General features: G+C 43.5%; 2 protein-coding genes across 3 annotated transcripts; one reads left to right on the plus strand and one right to left on the minus strand.

Moving 5' to 3' along the window:
- The first annotated feature begins 444 nt into the window (after positions 1–444).
- LOC129717956 (acyl-CoA-binding protein) lies at positions 445–1,419 on the plus strand. The gene is made up of 2 exons (XM_055668260.1): positions 445–604; positions 886–1,419. Exons 1-2 carry the CDS (start codon positions 599–601, stop codon positions 1,138–1,140), a joined length of 261 nt encoding a protein of 86 aa, XP_055524235.1. The 5' UTR covers positions 445–598; the 3' UTR covers positions 1,141–1,419.
- Positions 1,420–1,783: 364 nt separating this feature from the next.
- Positions 1,784–3,943, minus strand: LOC129717955 (rabenosyn-5). 2 transcript variants are annotated; one of them, XM_055668257.1, is made up of 3 exons: positions 3,718–3,943; positions 2,937–3,658; positions 1,784–2,880 (listed from the first exon to the last, which is right to left on the minus strand). In XM_055668257.1, the coding sequence occupies exons 2-3, from the start codon at positions 3,593–3,595 to the stop codon at positions 1,959–1,961; spliced, it is 1,581 nt and encodes a 526-aa protein (XP_055524232.1). In that variant the 5' UTR covers positions 3,596–3,658; positions 3,718–3,943; the 3' UTR covers positions 1,784–1,958. The 2 variants fall into 2 exon arrangements, with proteins under 2 accessions (XP_055524232.1, XP_055524233.1); XM_055668258.1 differs by having other exon boundaries at positions 2,937–3,943.
- Positions 3,944–20,882: the final 16,939 nt, after the last annotated feature.

The raw sequence follows: 20,882 nt of genomic DNA on the forward strand, positions 1-20,882 counted from the left end.
TTTATTTTCCGCAGCATTCTAGATTTCAACTTGACCAGCAATAAAGATGTATGAAAAGAGGCGGTGATATGCTATCTCGTTTACACATATGTTGAGATGTTAGCCCTTGAAACATACCGCGATGCCATAGGAGTGGTTATTGCAATGTGCATAATGTCGCATCTAGTGCGCCGTTTAGCGTATGTGATGAACTATACCTATACAGCGCACTAGAATGTAAACAATCGAAAGTCGCGAGTCGTTATCTCGATTTTCAACTGGAACAATAAAACTCGAACATATTTTTGGGTACGTGTGATAAACCGTGTTGATAGAGTCGATTTATTACGCATTCACTGTGTGCGGTACAATACGCGATGTTTTCGATGTTCACCGGCTTCTGTGCGGGCCTTTTAGTAATGTACGGAAAAGAGAGGAAGAAATAAGATTGCGCTTACGATCTACTGCAAAAGCGTAAGGAGATGCGAAATTTTCAACAAGACAATCGATGAAAACGTGAGCATTATTTTTCGCGTTCAGAATCTAATTAGAACCGCCCCGGTGCACTTGGCTTGAACAGTTCTTCTTAACAACCATTATTTACTACAAAAAACGCACAATGTCGGTAAGTGGAATTCATTGCTCTATTTATGTATTTTAATATTTAAAAAATTAAACTGCCCAAACATGAGGTCCTTTAAGTTTAACAAACATGGTAAAAATGAGGTTAGAATGCTAGATAATTGAGCATCTCCGGTGTGATTAAAGGTCAGTTAAAAATGTGATGTCATTTTGTTTGACTGTTTGATGAGCAAAAAAGTCTATTGCTGCGTTAATTAAACTTTGTGATTCAGCGTTATTAATTGAAATCAAGAAAAATTACATCAGTTTCTTACCTACTTGCAGACCTTCGAAAAAGCCGTCGAGGATGTAAAGAACTTGAAGGTAACACCCCCGGATGCTGACCTGCTGGAGGTGTACGGTTTGTACAAACAGGCCACGGTTGGCGATTGCAATACGGACAAACCGGGCCTGCTAGACTTCAAGGGAAAATCGAAATGGGAAGCCTGGAATGGATGCAAAGGGCTGTCACAGGACGACGCCAAGCAGGCTTACGTGGATAAGGTGGCCAAATTGGTGGAGCAGCATGGCCTCAAGTAGGCGTGTCCAGTGGACAAGTATAAACACACACACAGGGAAAGTAGCTAAAGATAGGCCAATCAAAGGAATCTCAAACCATAAGGCGGCGGGACGATAAAACTTCCACAATGGACATTTATTTGTCATTTTTTATAAATTTAATTTGGAATTAGTGACAATTTCGCTGGTTGAAACGTAACAAGAAGCTTCGGGTAAGATTTGTTTAAAACAAAAATTTAATTAACATACTTGGGATACGCACTGTGTATCGAAAAAAGGTAAATATATTATTAAACTTAAGCAGAATTTTGTTTCATTGTACCTTGTCGAATCTATCGCCAAGTAATTTTGTGCAAAGTTTTTCAGTTTTGTGAAGTCTTTCGGGTTTATGACACTAAAAAAAAATTTAAATAGGTACAATTTTCTTGGAGGAAAAAAACTAATATTCATCCAAGCAAATCAAGCTTCCAGCGTGGCATATGCATCAAGCTAGAATAAATTATCTGTACGAGAAGCATCACTGAAGCAGAAAGGAAAATATAGCATCGTATCTAAGGTTAACCGAGCTACACCTCAAACTCCAATCTAAACTATGGGAAACTATTTCGTTTTTATGCATACATCAATTATTTCTGTTATTAGTTTTCGTAATACCAGTACAGCGTTAAATTTAGCCACTCGCAGTGGCTGAGAATATTTTATTAATGCAATTTCAAATAGAGCACAAAAATACAAGCCAACCGAAGAGAAGCAAATGCATGCACAACTTCCATCGTTTCTTACTAGAAAATAACTCGTTCGGTTTTAATACTAATTCTGAGTCAAAATCTATTGGACGTTTACGGGCCGGACATTGACGATGCCTCGCCTTCGGCAAAACCGGATCCGCCAGGCGCCCGCCGTTGCCGTTCGTAGAACTCCTGCGTCAGTTCGCTCAGGTTGCGCTCTAACGTTTCCACTTCTTCGAAGCGCAACGCTTCCCGAGCCTGTCGGATGTAACCCTTAACAATGTTGATCTGATCGATCAGCGGATCGGCACTGCTCGAGACTGCTACGTTGGCAGCTTGGAACCCGCTCCAGTTGTCGGAAGAACTAACGAGGGCTGCCGCTCCGTAATACCGCCCGTTAGTCATTTCCGCTGTTGAAGCTGTGCTTGAACTAGAACTGCCGTTGTACGGCTCCGAGTGCTGTTCATGCTTTTCGTACGCTTCCAATGCTAATCTTCGCTCTCGTTCGATTCGTCTTGCGGTTTCCTGTTTCTTGCGCTGCTGAATCTTTTTGATTTCCTCCTCCAGAGGCAATGGAGGAATCGATAACATTTGCTCTTTTATGTAGGAAATGCATGACAAGCGGATGGATTTTTTCAGCGCTTCTTCGCGGCTACCCTGGACAAACGAGATAGCGAGAATAGCTTTGCTAATGTTATCGATTCTTTCAGCAGCCCGACCAATCTTTTCCCTCAGTGCACTGGCATCCGAAAGACGATAGATGGCATCCCCTTCATACAGACTGTATATGATTTTGGAGTACATGGGAATGTCCGGTTCGATGTCCTTTTTCTCCTGCAGTAATTTTTCGTAAAGTTTTGTGATGACCCGACGGTCCGAGCGAGAGTCTTGCATCTCCTTCCGATTCATTAGAAGATGTAGACAATGTTCGCAAACTCGAAAGCCGGACGAATCCCGGTCCTTGGACGATTCTTCAGATTGGTTGCATAGTTCTGGAACTTTTGCACCAGGACTGACCGGTTGAACGATGCTTCTGCAAAACACAGATGACTTATTTGTGAAATATAAATTTGGATTTAAGATATTTACCTTGCTTCGTCAAACGATAAGTGATAAGAGCAGCCATCGCACATGACGGATCCACAAACACGGCAATGGTGTTGTCTTCTAGTTAATCCGAAACTTTTCGCGCAACTTGGACACAGCTTGACCAGCTTCCCATCGATCCAAGGAACTTTACTCTTTTCGTGACGTTTCCGGGCATCTGGATCGCTTGGCAGTCCATCCAGCAGTTTGTCCAAACGAATGATCAATTTATTCGTCTCCGAAGCATACCTTTCTAAGCGAGGATTTCGCACAGCCTTAAAGTAACCCATATGGTCACAGTCTGTACCAACGAGTTGCCCAGGAAGATGAATCGGATTCACCGTTGCTAGTCGTTCCTGTCTACCTACCACCTGCAATGAGCTATCCAAGCTACGAGCCAGATCACTAGCCGTTTCGTCCAGGTTGAGTATTTTCTTCTTCGCAAAGCTGAACATTTCCTTAAGTGACTTTAGGAGGTCCTGCTCTTCGGAATGTTCCTGCTCGACATGCACCGTCAGCCGTTCAGGCGTTTTCAAGTCTGCTTTACAAATCGGACAAAGAAACCCTTCTAGAATTTCCGAATCATCTGAAGTACCGAGCAGCAGTAGCCCGGAACTGGACGCGGACAGATCATCCGTCGGGTTGTCGAGCGGGTTGGCCATCTTAAACGTCGACGCCCCTTTTCTTACAGGCTACACAAGTACGCAATCGAAACTTTCAAAAACCTGCATAATTTTAAATTAATGTTAAACGGAACCGTGATGACGAACTCAATTAGGCCTACTGTCTCTGTGTGGAACAAAACTGCAGGATGAAATTGACTGTATCGATGGAACGGTGATAGCAATGACGTTTCTTATGTGATTTTCTCTGCTTTCTCCACCACCAATTCCAGTGCACATGCATTCCTCTCGCGGCTCACATCCTTCTCCACCATGTATGGCAAGCACAAATTGATAAAGACGAGGACGATAAACCAGCGTAAACAAATGACGAGTGTGAAAAAAATCTATCGTCAATTTTTGACGTGTATATATTTAACGAAGGTAAAACATAAAAGCTCTTAGCACAAAAGGTGTGGAAAAAATTTGGAACGTCGCGTAGAACCGGTTTGGACGGTGTCTATAGTTTGGACCGGTTCGACCGTTGTGTATGTTGATTGTTACATTTCAATCTAAATCTCAATGCATATATAATAATAATTCATCTATGAAAAATTATGAGAATGAATACTAATTTCCAATTCAAACAGAATCTATTCGTTTGTTCAGTAACTTACGTATGTTTATTCTCAGTCTCATCTTAAATTTTTTTTTAGAAATATCCAGCTTTTTACGAGCCATAATGGCGGACGCTATAATGCAGAGTTCGTATTAAATTACCCACCCCTTTGACAACTCTGCTTACATCAGTTTGAAGTTTTCTTGTAGTTTATTAAAAAATAAATATATCTGGCAACATTTTCGTTGCCAATTCAGCAGAAATCCCAAAACTGACGCAAGCATAGAGATTCAGTTTGGAAAAACGTTTAGAAAAAAACCTTTTGGTGTTTTGCTCGACAATTTTTTTTTCATTTGCTACCAATTGCATTTAGAAGAAACGGTATTGAAGCCACAAACAGCCGATTTTCACAGGTGACGCATTAACTGTTTGGGGCATCATAAATGACGTAGCATTTTTTAAAATTTCGACCCCCTCCCCTCATCCTTCGTCACAAAGTTAGACCCCCTCTTATAACTACGTAGCTCTTCGACCTTATTCGAAACGTTACACTCATGCGCCCCCATGTGAGCTTATTACCTACCAGTTTATTTTCGTTCCCTGTGATATTCTCTGTATCAATATCTAAAAAAAATTGAAAGAATCTCCCCGTCCCAATAGGTCAATTTATGTTTGCTTCCATGAACTTAGACTAATATGATGTCTCGAAGGTAAAAGTTTTCCGAAAAGTTTGAAATAATAATCCCCCCGCTTGAACAATTCCTAAACCTGCTGTTAAAACGTAATGAAAACTGATGTCTTGAAAGAAAACATGCTGGTAGAAGCAACAGTACCAGTGGACCAAAGAGCCGCAGGTCTCTCGTCGTCTAAGATTGCAGCGGTGCTCTTCTATTCGTACATTTCAGCGGTACACTTCTATTTGTACTACAGCGGTACTATTCGTATTGCAGTGGTACACTTCTATTCGTACAATTCTATCTGTGTGCAATCGAGGAAAAAACTGCAATGCTGTTGCAAATGGTGATTGAAAGTTTATCTCATAAATATGGTTACTATAAATTACTCAACAAACAAGGACAAGGACAAAACCATTCATTATGATAACGTAAGTATTATTGGATTTGATTTTTGAGGATATAGAGTTAATTCTGACTTTGACGCATTACGAGAAATTTTTGGTGCTTCTTCAACAAGAACGATAGGCTTCGTCAAATACATGTTGTTTGCACAAAAAAATACTACAGGCATAATATCGCATATATAAACGAGATTCTTTTGAGTGTTGTTGAAAATATTTCTAAATTTCCAGGCAAAGCTGAAAATAAAAATACGTAAGTCACCGAGCAAACACGTTGATTGTGTCTGCGGACTCTGTATATTTTGTAACAAAAAAAACATGAGAGTTGTGAGCAAAGCCATGACCGCAAGGATGAAGTAGAATACTTTTACAAGAAAGAAAACCCGGCTGCTTGCGTGTCATTCATTTTTCAGTTTGTTGTTCAATTCAATATCGGATAAGATACCGATCACATCTTGGCGTTATCACTGACAGTGAGAATAAAGTATTCCTTATGAAAAATTAAACAGTGAAAAGCACTCAAAACTAGACATCTCATGTGTTGTCAAAATGAGTCAACTTTTCATTGAATGCATTTACTAGTGCCCGCTATCGCACAGAGACTACATTTCCCTAAAGTGCCTCACTGCATCAGCTGCTATCGATGGTAAACCCGCTGCAACTGCTACGCTATCCGTAGCCATGCCAATGTTTTGGCCGCTATACGCTGCTATTGGTATCCGCTGTCCCTGCATCAGCTGGCCCAGCTGCTATCGATGCTGAGATCCGCTGCAACTAGTGCACTATCCATTGCTATGTCACAGCTGTGGCCGCTATCCGCCTGCTATCCACTGCACTGCTACTGCTACTGCTAAGGGAAGACTACTGTTGTCGCTGTCTAGAACTATTATGAGCGGCTTCGATTGATTGATTGATTGATTTTTTTGAAGGGACTTTATCCCCAAACGGTCATTCGTCCCTAATGAGTGGCTTCGACTGAAACAGGCTCTTATATAGGGATGAAAAACCTATCGATAGTAGTAGGAAATCATCGATAACTATCGATAGCCATTTCAGTCGATAATTCCCATCCTTACTCTCATACAGACAAATAGCAAATTTAAAATGGCAAGGTCTATGATTCTGTCGACCGTGCTTGAGAAGCAATCATATTAACGACTAATCAGATCAGTCAAATTTCGCGCTTCGACAAGGATTGACCATTTTTTTTTCACATAACATTTATTTGACACGGCACAAATACAATTTGATGTTTAACGGCGCCAATTATATCTGATGACTTAAAAACTAAAGCAAATTTTTTATCCTCGCTGCCGACTACGAGCTGAAATTAAGTCTAACTTAAAACTAGCATGGATTTTCCAATCAGTGTTTTGTTGTTCAATGGTCGTCTGATAATCGTCGAATGGCATGTATGGATTCGTTCTGCTGAGCCACGATGTCGTGAGTTGGGACAGAGGCTCGTAGTCATTGGGTCCTGGTTCTATTGTGCGGGGTCTGGTTGCTGGTTTTGTGCTTAAGGTTCAAACGTGTTCTTGTCGTTTTGTTGGGTGTAGACGGAGGGGAACGGGACTAGCCTAGGGCATGGATGGATTTCAGGAAAACATATATAATGGTCATGTAGGGTAGGTCAAGGCTCGCCAAGACATCACGAACAGGAACAGCTGGCCGTCTACCTCCGGCCTGAAGGGAAGCTACAAGTTTAGACCTGGCGTCACGGTGAACAAGGCATGACCAAACAACGTGCTCTATGTCGTGATAACCTTCACCACAGGCACAGATACCGCTTTCTTCGAGCCCAATACGACGGAGATGCGCGTCAAATCTATAGTGGTTGGACTTAAGCCGAGACATCACGCAAATGAAATCTCGACCTACATCCAACCCCTTGAACCACGGGTTCGTCGATACCTTGGGAATTATGGAATGTAACCACCTTCCCAGTTCCCCCTTGGTCCAAGAATTTTGCCAACTGATGATCGTATTCTGACGTACAAATGCGAAAAATTCATTGAAGGCAATTGGTCGTTCATAAATATCGCCGTTTATTGCACCCACCTCAGCCAAAGAGTCCGCTTTCTCATTACCCGGTATCGAGCAGTGAGAAGGGACCCACGCTAAGGTAATCTGAAACGATTTTTCGGATAAAGCACTCAAATGTTCCCGTATTTTCCCCAGGAAATACGGAGAGTGCTTAACATCTTTCATCGATCGGAGAGCCTCACGAATTTCTTCTATCATGGATGTATCGAAGAACACAGTAGAATCAGAAGTATTTAATAAGTTGACACGATTTGGAATATTCGGAGAAGGGTTAATATTCTGAGACATGTGATTGAAATACAATGTCATAAAACGGGTTTAAGAATTGAGTTCGACTAACCTTTCAAAATTTTCAATCACAGGACGGTTCAAGACCTCACATTAATTAGGAATACGAGAAGAGAGGCTCCAGAAGCGGTTTTTCAATGGTAGAACTCCAGCTTAGACCTCCAGACTCATCGTATGGGTCGACTGCATGCATCCTAAGGCGATACGCAAACAACGATATTGTATTCGCTCCAGTTTGATCAAATGTGTGTTCGCTGCGGAGCGGAAGCAGAAACACCCGTATTCAATTACAGACAATATCGTTGTTTGGTTAAGCCTTATAAGGTCTCCTGGGTGGGCTCCCCACCTTTGTCCGGTTATTGTACGAAGAAAATTCACTCTTTGTTGACATTTTTTTATCAGATGCCTCACGTGACAACCCCAGGTGCCTTTAGAGTCGAACCAGACACCAAGATATTTGTGTACCAAAACCTGAGAAATCGTTTTACCCATTAATTGTGTTTGAAGCTGAGCAGGTTCATGCTTCCTAGAAAAAACTACTATCTCAGTCTTCTCCGGAGAGAATTCGATACCTAGCTGTAAAGCCCAAGCAGACAAATTGTCCAAGGTATCTTGCAATGGTCCTTGCAAATCGGCAGCTTGGGCTCCTGTAACAGAGATTACACTGTCGTCTGCAAGTTGTCTTATCGTGCATGAATTTGCCAGACATTCGTCGATGTCATTTACATAAAAGTTGTAAAGAAGGGGGCTTAAACATGAACACTGGGGAAGACCCATGTAGCTAATGCGAAAAGTTGCCAAATCGCCGTGCGTAAAATGCATGTGCTTTTCGGACAACAAATTGTGCAAAAAATTGATCAAAATTGGAGAAAATCCTTGTCGGTGAAGTTTACCCGAAAGAATGTCAATAGAAACGGAATCAAAAGCCCCCTTTAATGTCCAAGAACGCAGACGCCATTTGTTCTTTGCGAGCATATGCCAGCTGAATATCTGTTGAAAGCAACGCAAGACAATCATTCGTCCCTTTGGCACGGCGGAAGCCAAATTGAGTATCTGATAGTAGACCATTTGATTCGACCCAATGGTCTAAGCGACGGAGTATCATTTTTTCCATCAATTTCCGGATACAGGATAGCATTGCAATCGACCTATAAGAGTTGTGATCAGAAGCTGGTTTCCCTGGTTTTTGGATGGCGATCACCTTCACTTGCCTCCAATCCTGCGGTACAATGTTTTGCTCCAGGAACTTATTGAACAAGTTCAACAAGCGCCTCTTGGCATTGCCGGGTAGATTCTTCAACAAGTTGAATTTGATTCTATCTAACCCAGGCGCGTTATTGTTACAGGACAGGAGGGCAACTGAAAATTCTGCATCGTAAAAGGTGATTCTATCGCGTCGTGGCCCGGAGAAGCATCGCGAACAATATTTTGCTCAGGAACAGAGTCCGGACATACTTTCCTGGCAAAATCATGTATCTACCGACTTGAAGACTCCTCGCTTTCGTTGACCGTTACGCGATTCCGCATTCTTCGGGCTGTGTTCCAAAGAGTGCTCATCGATGTCGCCCTCGACGTCTTGTTCACGAACCGACGCCAATATCCGCGTTTCTTTGCTTTAGCCAAGCTTTTAAGCTTGGTATCAAGCTCCGAATACCGTATATAGTCGCCAGGTATACCTTTCTTCTGATAGGCCAAAAACGCGTCGAATCTTTGCGTGTAGACATCGGAGCACTCTTGGTCCCACCACGGAGTGGGAGGCCGTTCTTTAATCGTTACGCCGGGATATTTCTTCGTTTGGGCTTGCAGCGCGGCGTCGAGAATCAAGCCCGCAAGGAGGTTGTATTCTTCAAGTGGTGGATGATGTTGAATCGACTCGACCGCTTTTTCCAATCAACATTCCGTGTGAGGTCATACGGAATGTCAATTGGTCGCATGCGAGTTGACCCGTTAGTAATTGAAATAAGAATAGGCAAATGGTCGCTACCGTGAGGGTCGAGGATTACCTTCCATGTGCAATCCAACCGTAGCGACGTCGAACATAAGGCTAGATCCAAAGCGCTTGGGCGCGCTGGAGGTTTCGGGATACGTGTCATTTCACCGTTGTTTAAAATAGTCATGTCGAAGTCATCGCAAAGGTTATAGATTAAAGAGGAGAGGAGCCACACCGTGAGAGTTGAAGTCTCCCAAAATCAAACGTGGCGAGGGAAGAAGTTCTAATCAATCAAAGAGCAGCCGTTGCCCAACCTGTGCTCTGGGAGGAATATATATTGAGGCAATACAAAGCTCTTCACCTTGTATTGTCATTTGACATGCGACAACTTCGATGCCTGGAATCGAGGGGAGGTTAATACGATAGAAAGAATAGCACTTTTTAATCCCTAAAAGTACTCCTCCATATGGGGTGTCTCGATCAAGGCGAATAATATTAAAATCATGGAAGTTAAGATCGGTATTCTAAGTAAGCCAAGTTTCGCAAGGGGAAAATGCATCGCATTTGTTTTTATTTATCAAAACTTTGAATGAATCAATTTTTGGTAAAATACTTCTGCAATTCCACTGTGAAACAGAGATAGAATCCTTCAAATTAGCAGTTGAATTAGCCATCGAAGGATACGATCGCTGCAAGGAGGGGCCATTGGGCAGTCAACTGCTTCAAAAATGATCTAACTGTTGGGAGGAGCGCTGTAAGAAAGTTTTTAATTGGATCGGGAATATTGAAATTTTCGAAAATCCAGTCCACAATATTAGAAAAATTCACCAATCCAGCATTTGTTTTGTCAACTGGATGTGCAAAAGGAGCAACTGGGGTTTTAGATGTTCCTGGAAGTGCTGGGAACTCCTTCTGAGACTTTAAATTGCCAAGCCCAGGAGGGGTTTGCTTCGGTTTTTCCGTAGCACCTTTAGTTTTGGTTGTACTGTTCTTTCCACTTTGGGAAATCTTAGGACCTTTTCTGGGAAGCTTAGGGGAGGAAATATTTTTCCTCTTTCTAGACTCCCCAAGAATGGCAAAAGAAGTTCCCTCTAGTGGTTCGTCAGAGTCGGTTTCATCTGAAGACAACAGATCAAAGGGGTTCGCTGTTATGGTAGAAGTGGTCGTGGTCTTCTTGAGCATATCAGCGTAGGAACGCTTTGAACGCTCTTTGAGAGACCGTTTTAATTTATCCTGCATGTACAGCTGCATGTACACCGCGCATGTCGAGAGCTCATGCTGATTCTCCCCGCAGTGAATACATTTTTCAACATTCGCACTACAGGAATCGTCGGCATGGTTCTCTCCACACTTACCGCACCGTGCCTTATTGCAACAGTAGGCGGCTGTGTGACCTAACTGCTTGCAATTGGTGCAGTTCATTAAACGGGGCACAAATAAGCGCACAGGAAGACGAACCCGGTGGATCAAGACGTGGCTCGGCAATGCAGACCCGGCGAACGTGACACGAAACGAGTCTGACGGAGTGTAAACTTTTTTGTCGCTGACGAGCGACACAGATCGCAATTGTTTTACTTCTAATACTTTCACCTCAGGAAGGCTGCTGTTTTTAAAATAGCCTACAGCATCCTTCAAGAGGCACTCGGCGGACAAACTCGGATCGGTCACGACGCCGTCGATCTCCACGTCTCGGGCCGGTATGTATACGCGATACTCCCGAGTATAGAGCTCGAAACAAGCTATATCGTTGGCCTGTTTCAGGTCATTGACCACAACACGGAGCTTGTTTGGTCTAACCTTGATTATTTCAGTCACGGCCTTGAAGCGTGACGTCAGGTCTTTCGAAATTTGTATAATGTTCAGGGATTTCGACTTAGGTCCTGCTTTTGGCCGGAAATATACAACGAAACGTGAACCTGCTGTTTCGTCAAGGTAGAGCCTGGCACGAGGGGGAACTGAAGAGTGGACAGCGGGGGAAGGAGCAGGAGGGACAGAGTCAGGAGGGCTCGGTGTCGGGGGATCGGGGATTGAGGTATCCACTTCCATTGTGCTAAGGCTAGCGCCCTAACACCGACAAGAAACACGTACCTTTTCTTTGATTTCAAGCGATGCTTTGTCTTCTACAATGTGGTCACGCAATCGTTGGGTGCAGCCGCCGGCAGCCGGCAGCTGTGCAGATTTACGCTTTCCTCTATGTAGCTCTGGTTGTCTTCAACACAGCTAAACACCGAAACGTTCGGTTCAGCAGCGGCGGCGCAGCTACGCAGCAACAAAGCAAACAATAGCGGTTGACCTTCAAGCGGATTTATTTTGCACTGCACAGCACTCGTTAGACCGGACCGGGCAAGCGATGCCTTTTGTTCGATTATTTTTTGCAAATATATCGAGACGACTGATAAACACAACCGATGCGCTTGGTTGTTCGACTCGGAATGAGGATTGACCATTCTCAATAATATAGTTGCTTGTCATGATTCGGACTTGATAATTTTTGAATTTTGATTATGTGAAAAAATAACTTTTATGCTGATAATGAAAGCTTTTCGGATGTTGTGCTCATGACTGAAGAAAAAGATAATGAAGTTCTGAGACACGGAGATGAAGCCAATTATATATCTGTTCCAAATTTCTCGAAAGTATAAATTGCTTTAAGAGAAAATATTAACTCTTCAATTAGGTTTTTATTTCATCCTGAAAAGGATAATTTGTTGTTGGTAAGATGCCGATCACATCTTTGCGTTATCACTGGCAGTGCAAATAAAGTATTTTTTTTGGGGAAAATAAACACTGGAAAGCTTTCCAGAACGTTCTTTTCGTTGGATGTATTTGCTAGTGTGCCTGCTATCGCTCAGAGACAGCATTTCACTAAAAAGCCACACTGCATCAGCTGGCCCTGCTTATATAGATGCTGAGACCAACGTCAACCGCTGCGCCATCCCCGTTGCCACAGTAGTGGACGCTTCCGTTGCCATTGGCATCCGCTGCCCTGCATCACCTGGTCCTGCTATCGATGCTCAGACGCGCTCCGCTATCCGTTGCCATACCACAGCTGTGGCCGTTATCCGGTGCACTGCTACTGCTGCTGTATCCACTGCTGCTGCTAAGGGTGGACTGCTCCTGTTGCAGTCTAGAATTATAATAAGCGGCTTCGAGTGAAACAGGCTCTTATATAGGCCAAATTGCATATTTCAAATGGCAAGGTCTATGGTTCTGTCGACCGTGCTTGGGAAGCAATCATATAACGACCAATCAGAGGCCGAATTTTTCGTTTTGACAAGAATTGACTATTTTCAATAGTACAATAGTTTGAATGATAAAACTACAATTATCTGCATTTGGGAAGAATCTTAGAAGATTTTCAAATCTATTGCTGCAAGAACGAAGGAAATCCATCGAATACTAACCGATTTATTAGCATTTGAAATTGGACATATTTTTCACTTTTTTCGGTTTTAGATTATCATTTCACATCCCTATGTAGCCGAACTTCCTGAGAGAAGTATTATACTTCAAAAATCCCCTAATAACAGTGCTTAGTCCCACGTCACCATTACATACAACCCTAGGGCTGTATACCTTGCAGTAAAAGCAAAGCCTTGGTGCTACATTCCGTATCGGAATTTGACGTTCTGTTTCACTATACACAGACTTCGCAGCCGTCTGATAAGTGTACAATTGCACAATTGCGGGGCTAGCGCAACAACCCTACTGACACTAACAGTCTCGCCCGAGCCGGGACTTGAACATACGACGACTGGCTTGTTAGGTCAGCTGCGAAGTCTGTGTATAGTAAAACAGAAGGTCGAATCCCGATACGGAAAGTAGCACCAAGACTTTGCTTTGTTTTATATGAAATAAAATAAAAATAACTTATAACCGTTGCAAAAATGTTCAATAGGGTGTTCTAGTGGTATTTATATTATTATTTCTTTTGATAAGAAATGTCAAAAGAAATACATATTCTACTGACTTTTCTTAATTTAAATAGCAAAACTATTAAAAATATATTTCGAATTTTAACAACTGTAACTGGTTTGAAGACATACCCTACCGTCAAGAAATCATGACACAGGGAGGCCAGGTCATTTTTTCAAATAACTTCACACTCCACAAATAACGTCTTTATACATAGGAAATCTGTAAACACGGTCCCCGTTGAAAGTTTACAAAACTTCCAGTGACACATTAAATCGAGTGAGGTTAAACAACCGACTATAAGGCTTCCACTTATTCACACGCGCTCAAATGTTTTCAATATTAAGACATCTGGTATCCCTGTCATGACACGTAAACCAGGGTTATATTTTCCACAAGCCAGCAGCAGGAATGTCACTTAGCTTACTATCAGGGTTATATTCCCCAAAAAACCAGCAACAGTAATGTCACTCTGTGCACTACTTGCCAGTTAGTGAAAATTTAAAAGAAATATAGTTTTTCAATTTTAATATCAAAGAAAACTCGTAGAGATCTAAGACAAATTACGTAATGCCTACTGAAAGGTCGGTTATTGATTGGTATAAGAAAAAGCAGGTATTTTTTTAAAATAAAACCCCCTATTCTTGTTGAGTAGTTTGTGATTTTTATGGTAACCAATTAATGAAATAAACTTCAACTCATTCTCAGATAGTTTTTCTATACAACCAACGGTTTCTGGACTACAATGCTTCGAATAAAATCTATGCCAAAAGACATACGCCCTTTTAGAATGTAACTCATGGGTGTAAAAAACCTCTCCATCTGTGAAAAATGCTCAGTTTGCTAAGCCAAATAGGTGTGCAAAGTTTCATTCAAATCAAAAATGGTCGATATCCGACCATCGGTCATTTGGCGCGATTTGTCTCACTTTGTTCATTATTTGTCGAGCAGTTAGACAGGACGGGGTACGGAGTACTATGGGGCAACGTGTACCAGAAAAAAACGCCAGTGTTACGTATGTCTTATGTATGTGGTTCGAGGTTTGTTAAGGTGAAATCTACACTCAAAATATTTTTCACGTTATTTTTACGTGAAATTTCCTGTACTATTCATTTTCTGTCATTTTGCATGATTTATGTCAAATTTAGAAAATCTATATCTAAATATATATATTTATGTGACAAACATAACATCTACGTGAAAATCACATGCATACCAAATACATAAGACATACGTAATACTCAGGAAGAAATCTTCCAAAAAAGTTGGTACAAAATGAACTACTCGAATGGTACCACGCTCTGAATAAAATCACTGTTTGAATTGTTTTTGAAGGCAGCGTACCTGCGCAGCCCTGCATTTGTCTCGTTCCTACTCGAAAAATGCTGCATTGATTTCGTAAATAACTTTTTGACAGTTTTCTTTGGGGCTCGATAAAGCTGAGAAAAAAAATTCATTTTGTTCATTATTTGTCGAGCAGTTGGACAGAACGAGGTACGGAGTGCTATGGGGCAACGTGTACCAGAACAAAAATGCCAGTGTTATGTATGTCTTATGTATGTGCTCATACTATGTTTTATCACGTAGCATCTACGTCAACTTGGCACGGTCTAACAGAATGAAGTATCTCGTTAACTGTGCGAAAATACACAGAAATCAAAATGGCGAAGCTGTTGTCTGATGTTGTCTTCGAACATGAAAGGAATTTCTCGATGACTTCCCAATAAGTGAGCTTTAGAAAAACCATAAGAATCCGGCATCGAGATTTGACACAGATTCAGTTCAAATTGCGTGGAACTTCCTGAACATAAACAGTTGCAGCTAACAGTGATTATCACCAGCGAATGTCGCAATATCATTTTGCTATTTTGTATGTCATTTAATTCATTTACGAATTGGCGATTTTGCATGCCCGTGCGACATATATGGATACTTTCTGAAAACTATTCCTAGTCTCTCAAGAATTTGGGAAACCACAATTGAAAATTATACGTTGTATAAAACGTAGAACCTATCAGACAATCAAATGCTTATCATTTTACCGGTGGTTAAATTCTACGTGAAACTCACATGAAATGCATATGTCTACGATAAGATTAACAGGATAAATCATCTCACCAGTTCATGATGAACCTATATAACAATCACGTAGAACCTACATGAAAATGACAGTGGAAAATATTCACATAACTTTTCCGGTAGTTGTAACGTGAAAAATATTTTGAGTGTACTTTATATCAAAATGAAATAGAATGAAGAATACGCCCTTTTTGTTGTTTACGTTAGTGAAAGGCGAAACTTGACTTCATCTTGATAAATGGGCGAAATCAAAGTTGTCAACAAAATAAACATTAAAGCAAAGGGTGTATTCCGATCAGGCCTATGAAAACACGCCATCTTTTTTTGACAGAAAAATAACAAGCAACTTCATGGAACCACGTTGGTGTTCACAATGGAAATGGAGCCAAAAAAATGTCACATGCAACCCAGTGCAAAAGCATAGGCGCGTCTACGGCCCGATTTCGAGACAATAACGTAAATATGGCGTATAAGACGCAAAGTAAAGGGCCATACCACGTATATAAGTATATAAGACATACGTAACACCCAGAAAGAAATCTTCCAAATAAGTTGGTACAAAATGAACTACTCGAATGGTACCACGCTCTGAATAAAATCACTGTTTGAGTTGTTTTTGAAGGCAGCGTACCTGCGCAGCCCTGCATTTGTCTCGTTCCTACTCGAAAAATGCTGCTTTGATTTTGTAAATAACTTTTTGACAGTTCTTTATGGGATTTTCTCTGGGGCTCGATAAAGTCGAGAAAAAGAAAATTCATCTTGTTCATTATTTGTCAAGCAGTTGGACAGGACGAGGTTCGGAGTACTATGGGGCAACGTGTACCAGAACAAAAACGCCAGTGATACGTTTGTCTCATGCGTATGTGGCGATACTGTCGAGCAGATCGAAAAAGGCTATGCGCTATGCTAAGGGCGAAACAGTAAATTCTCGAATATATTTACAATGTAAAGCGATTGAAATTCGAGGTTTAGGTTTACCATGTGCAAAGCAAGAGCAAATTTGCTTTTGATAGAATACTATAATATTTCAACTATATTGAAATATTCTAATATTTTTTTTTTTCAGAATATTAGAATATTTCAACAAACATATTGTTGAATAGTTATTTAGGATTTGAATTTGTGATTGAAAACTTTGTTTGCCTTTTTTGAGTTTAGTTGTCATTGTAGGATTCGCCCTAATCACGAAGTAGATGAAATCATATGCAATGCATAAACGAATTACAAATCGAACGATATGGACGTTTATAATTCAAAACTTATGAAATTTCTAAGCATGTTTGCGTCAGTGATACATATGTAAAAGAGCTGCATAACTATTATTTTGCTTTTATCTTTTTCTTACCCTCAGAGTAACACATTGTAGCGAGTATAATAGCTTGTACTTTTAATATACTTTGATGAAGAATGTCGGACTCGTGCTCTGTTTTTTTTATACATGGGATTTTGACACCGAATAAAAAAACAAATTGTACTAAGTTAAGGTGAAACGGGACGTGGTCGCGATCAACTCGAATTTTGCAATCTAATTTTTTCTTGATTTATGAAGACTACGTACATGAAACTTTGATCAATTGTTTTCACAACTGTTGCATGCCTGAAGTAGCAATTTGAGTGCTGTTTATTTAGTGGAAGCCAAATTTTCTACGCTCAAACTACAAAAGTAAAAAGAACTCTAACCTCAAAATTGTATAGGAAAAGACCCTATCCCGTTTCACCTTAAGTAATCTTATTTATTTTTTATCGCTTCATAAATATCGAGACTTACCCAAGAGCGCAATGTTGCGAAGTACATTGATTCGCATATACTCCAAAGTCTTGAAGAAAATGAGAGGCGAAACCCAGCTCAAGGATCTGGGAGCGGATATGCGGACCATCCGTCGTTCTCGCACCGGCGAGATGATCCTTGAGCTCCGTAAGGATGCTAAAAACAAGGGCGCTGCCTACAAGACGGTAGCCGAGCAGGTCCTCGGGAAAGATGTGCAAATTCGGGCACTCACCTCAGAGGTGACTCTCCAGCTCAAAAACCTGGATGAAATCACCGAGAGGTGCGATATTGCACAGGCCCTCAAGGAGAAGTGCGGAGTGGAAGTAGCCACTGAGGAAATTCGCCTCCGAAAGGGTCCAGCGGGGACCACTTTCCGGCTTGCATCGGCCGATGCAACTCTGGCCCTGAAGACAGCCAAACTTAAGGTTGGCTGGTCAGTATGTCCCCTGAGCATACTCCAGCAGCCGGACGTTTGCTTCAGGTGTTTCGAGGGAGGACACAAGTCCTGGACCTGCAAGGGGCCCGATAGGAGCCAGTTATGTAGGCGTTGTGGTGGTGCTGGCCATAAAGCTAAAGACTGCGGGGAGCCTCCCAAGTGCTTGGTATGTACTGGAAAACGGGACGCCAAGCACTTTATGGGAGGCCCACGGTAAGGCGGCCACGAAACCACGGGCGTGAGGGTGACACAATTGAACCTGAACCATTGCTATGCGGCACAGCTGCTATACCAAGCAGCGTCTGAGTCGCGGTCGGACATCGCAATCGTATCGGACCCATACTGCATTCCTCCCGGAAACGGTAATTGGGTTGCAGATAAGTCCAGTACGGCGGCCATATGCACGACCAGCAAGTTCCCGGTTCAGGAGGTTGTGTCAACCTCAAATGAAGGATACGCGGTTGCCAAGGTGGACGGAGTGTTCTACTGCAGTTGTTATGCTCCGCCGCGTTGGTCTATCGAAAGGTTCACCCAGATGGTCGATTTGTTATCTATGGAGCTGACGGGACTAACACCCTTAGTAGTGGCGGGCGACTTCAACGCTTGGGCTGTTGAGTGGGGAAGCCGCCGCACGAACCGGAGGGGTCAGATCTTGTTGGAAGCTTTGGCAAAGCTCAACCTAGATCTGGCCAACGTTGGAACCAAGTGTACATTCAGCAGAAATGGTGCGGAGTCGATCATCGACGTGACGTTCTCCAGCCCAGGACTGATCGTGAACTGGAGAGTAGACGATGGCTACACCTATAGTGACCACCAGTCGGTCTGCTATAGCGTAGTCCATAACGTGAGGCGGCAGGCGACGGGTAGAGCCAATACTCCGACCGTCCGCGGGTGGAAGACATCGCATTTCGATGCCGAGGTATTTGCAGAAGCAATGAGAAGAGAGCGCGAGGGGGGCAGTTGGCCCCGCCCGAGTGCTGACCAATTAGTTGCCACATTATCGCGGGCGTGCGACGCCACCATGCCTAGGACCCGCCAACCTAGGAATAGTAAGTCACCGGTATACTGGTGGACCGACGCGATAGCGGACCTCCGTTGCGCGTGCCTCCGTGCAAGACGGATGTTGCAACGTGCACGCACCGATGCACAGAGGGTAGAGCGCCGTGTAGTATTCGGATCTGCAAGATCGGCGCTTAAAAGTGCGATAAAGGCGAGCAAAAGGGCCTGCTTCGATAGGCTATGCGCGAGTGCCAATACGAATACGTGGGGCAACGCCTACAGAGTCGTAATGGCGAAGACCGAAGGCGTGTTGGCGCCTGCAGAGCGATCACCAGCGATGCTAGAGCGTATCATCGAGGGATTCTTTTCACGACACGAGCCAAAGCCTTGGCCTCCGGTTGCTGAGTCTCACGTCCGACGTTCCAGTATCTCAGACACAGACCAGGGATGGTCGGCCAACCTGCCGGGCATCCAATCCGTGAGAGACGGCAGCCGTGCCGAGGTTGTGGAGGAGGTAAGGGTTACGAATGAGGAACTCATCGTGATCGCCAACTCCCTAAAGGTGAGCAAGGCACCGGGACCGGATGGAATCCCGAACTTGGCCATCAGGACGGCCATGAAAGTGGCCCCCGATCTATTTCGAGCAGTCATGCAGAAGTGCCTGGATGACTGCCTCTTTCCGGACAGGTGGAAGCGACAGAGATTGGTGCTGTTGCCGAAGGCTGGGAAACCGCCAGGGGACCCATCGGCATACAGACCTATCTGTCTGCTGGACACTACGGGCAAGGTGCTTGAGAGGATTATCCTCAACAGACTGGTGAAGTACACAGAGGGTGTAAACGGTCTGGCAGGTAACCAGTTCGGCTTCCGGAAAGGTAGATCCACGCTGGATGCTATTCTCTCTGTCACCAAGACGGCAGAGGTAGCACTCCAGCGTAAGAGTTGGGGCATTCGCTATTGCGCAATCGTCACGCTTGACGTGAAGAATGCATTCAATAGCGCCAGTTGGGACTCCATAGCGCTCGCGCTTAGGAGCATCCACGTACCGGTGTCGTTGTACAAGATTTTGGAAAATTATTTCCAGAATCGGGTACTAGTTTACAACACGGAGGAGGGTCAGAAGTGCGTCCCAATCACCGCAGGGGTACCGCAAGGTTCCATCCTGGGCCCGGTGTTGTGGAATGTCATGTATGACGGGGTGTTGAAACTAAAGTTCCCTGTAGGGGTTGTGATCGTCGGTTTCGCAAACGACATCACGCTAGAGGTCTACGGCGAGTCGATCGAAGAGGTCGAGTTGACGGCCGCGCACTGCATACGCAAGGTCGAAGACTGGATGCACTCTAGGAAACTGGAGTTAGCGCACCATAAAACGGAGGTTACGGTTGTGAACAACCGCAAATTAGAGCAACAGGCGGTGGTCAGAGTCGGTGACTGCACCATTACCTCAAGGCGTTCCTTGAAGCTCTTAGGGGTTATGGTTGACGATAAGCTCACATTTAAGAGTCACGTCGACTATGCCTGTAAGAGGGCTTCAATGGCCGCTGCAGGACTATATCGAATGATGTCGAATAGCTCAGCGGTATATGGCAGCAAGCGTAAACTTCTTGCCAGCGTGGTTTCGTCCATACTTAGGTATGGTGGGCCAGCGTGGTCCAAAGCGTTAGGTACCAACAGTCATCGTCGTAAACTGGAAAGTACCTACAGGCTCATGTGCCTGAGGGTTGTGAGCGCGTACCGTACAGTGTCATACGACGCAATCTGCGTCCTGTCCGGCATGATGCCTATCAGCATAGCCATTAAGGAGGACGTAGAATGCTTCGATCAACGTGACACAAGGGGTATACGAGTCACCAGAAGGTCATTCTCGATGATCAGATGGCAGCAGGAATGGTCCAATTCCGTAAAGGGTAGATGGACGCATCGACTTATTCCGGACGTATCCGGATGGGTCGGGAGGCGCCATGGAGAAGTTAACTTCAACTTGACACAGATTCTGTCAGGTCATGGTTGCTTCAGGCAGTATCTACACAGATTCGGGCATGCGGGGTCCCCCATGTGTCCCGAGTGCGCGGATGCGGAAGAGACTGCTGAGCATGTCTTCTTCGTGTGCCCTCGTTTTGTGCATGCGCGGAGCGACATGATGGTAGTGAGCGGGCCAGACACCACTCCGGACAACCTAGTTCGGAGGATGT

This window comes from Wyeomyia smithii, chromosome 1, assembly GCF_029784165.1.
Source record: "Wyeomyia smithii strain HCP4-BCI-WySm-NY-G18 chromosome 1, ASM2978416v1, whole genome shotgun sequence".
NCBI classification, from domain to species: domain Eukaryota; kingdom Metazoa; phylum Arthropoda; class Insecta; order Diptera; family Culicidae; genus Wyeomyia; species Wyeomyia smithii.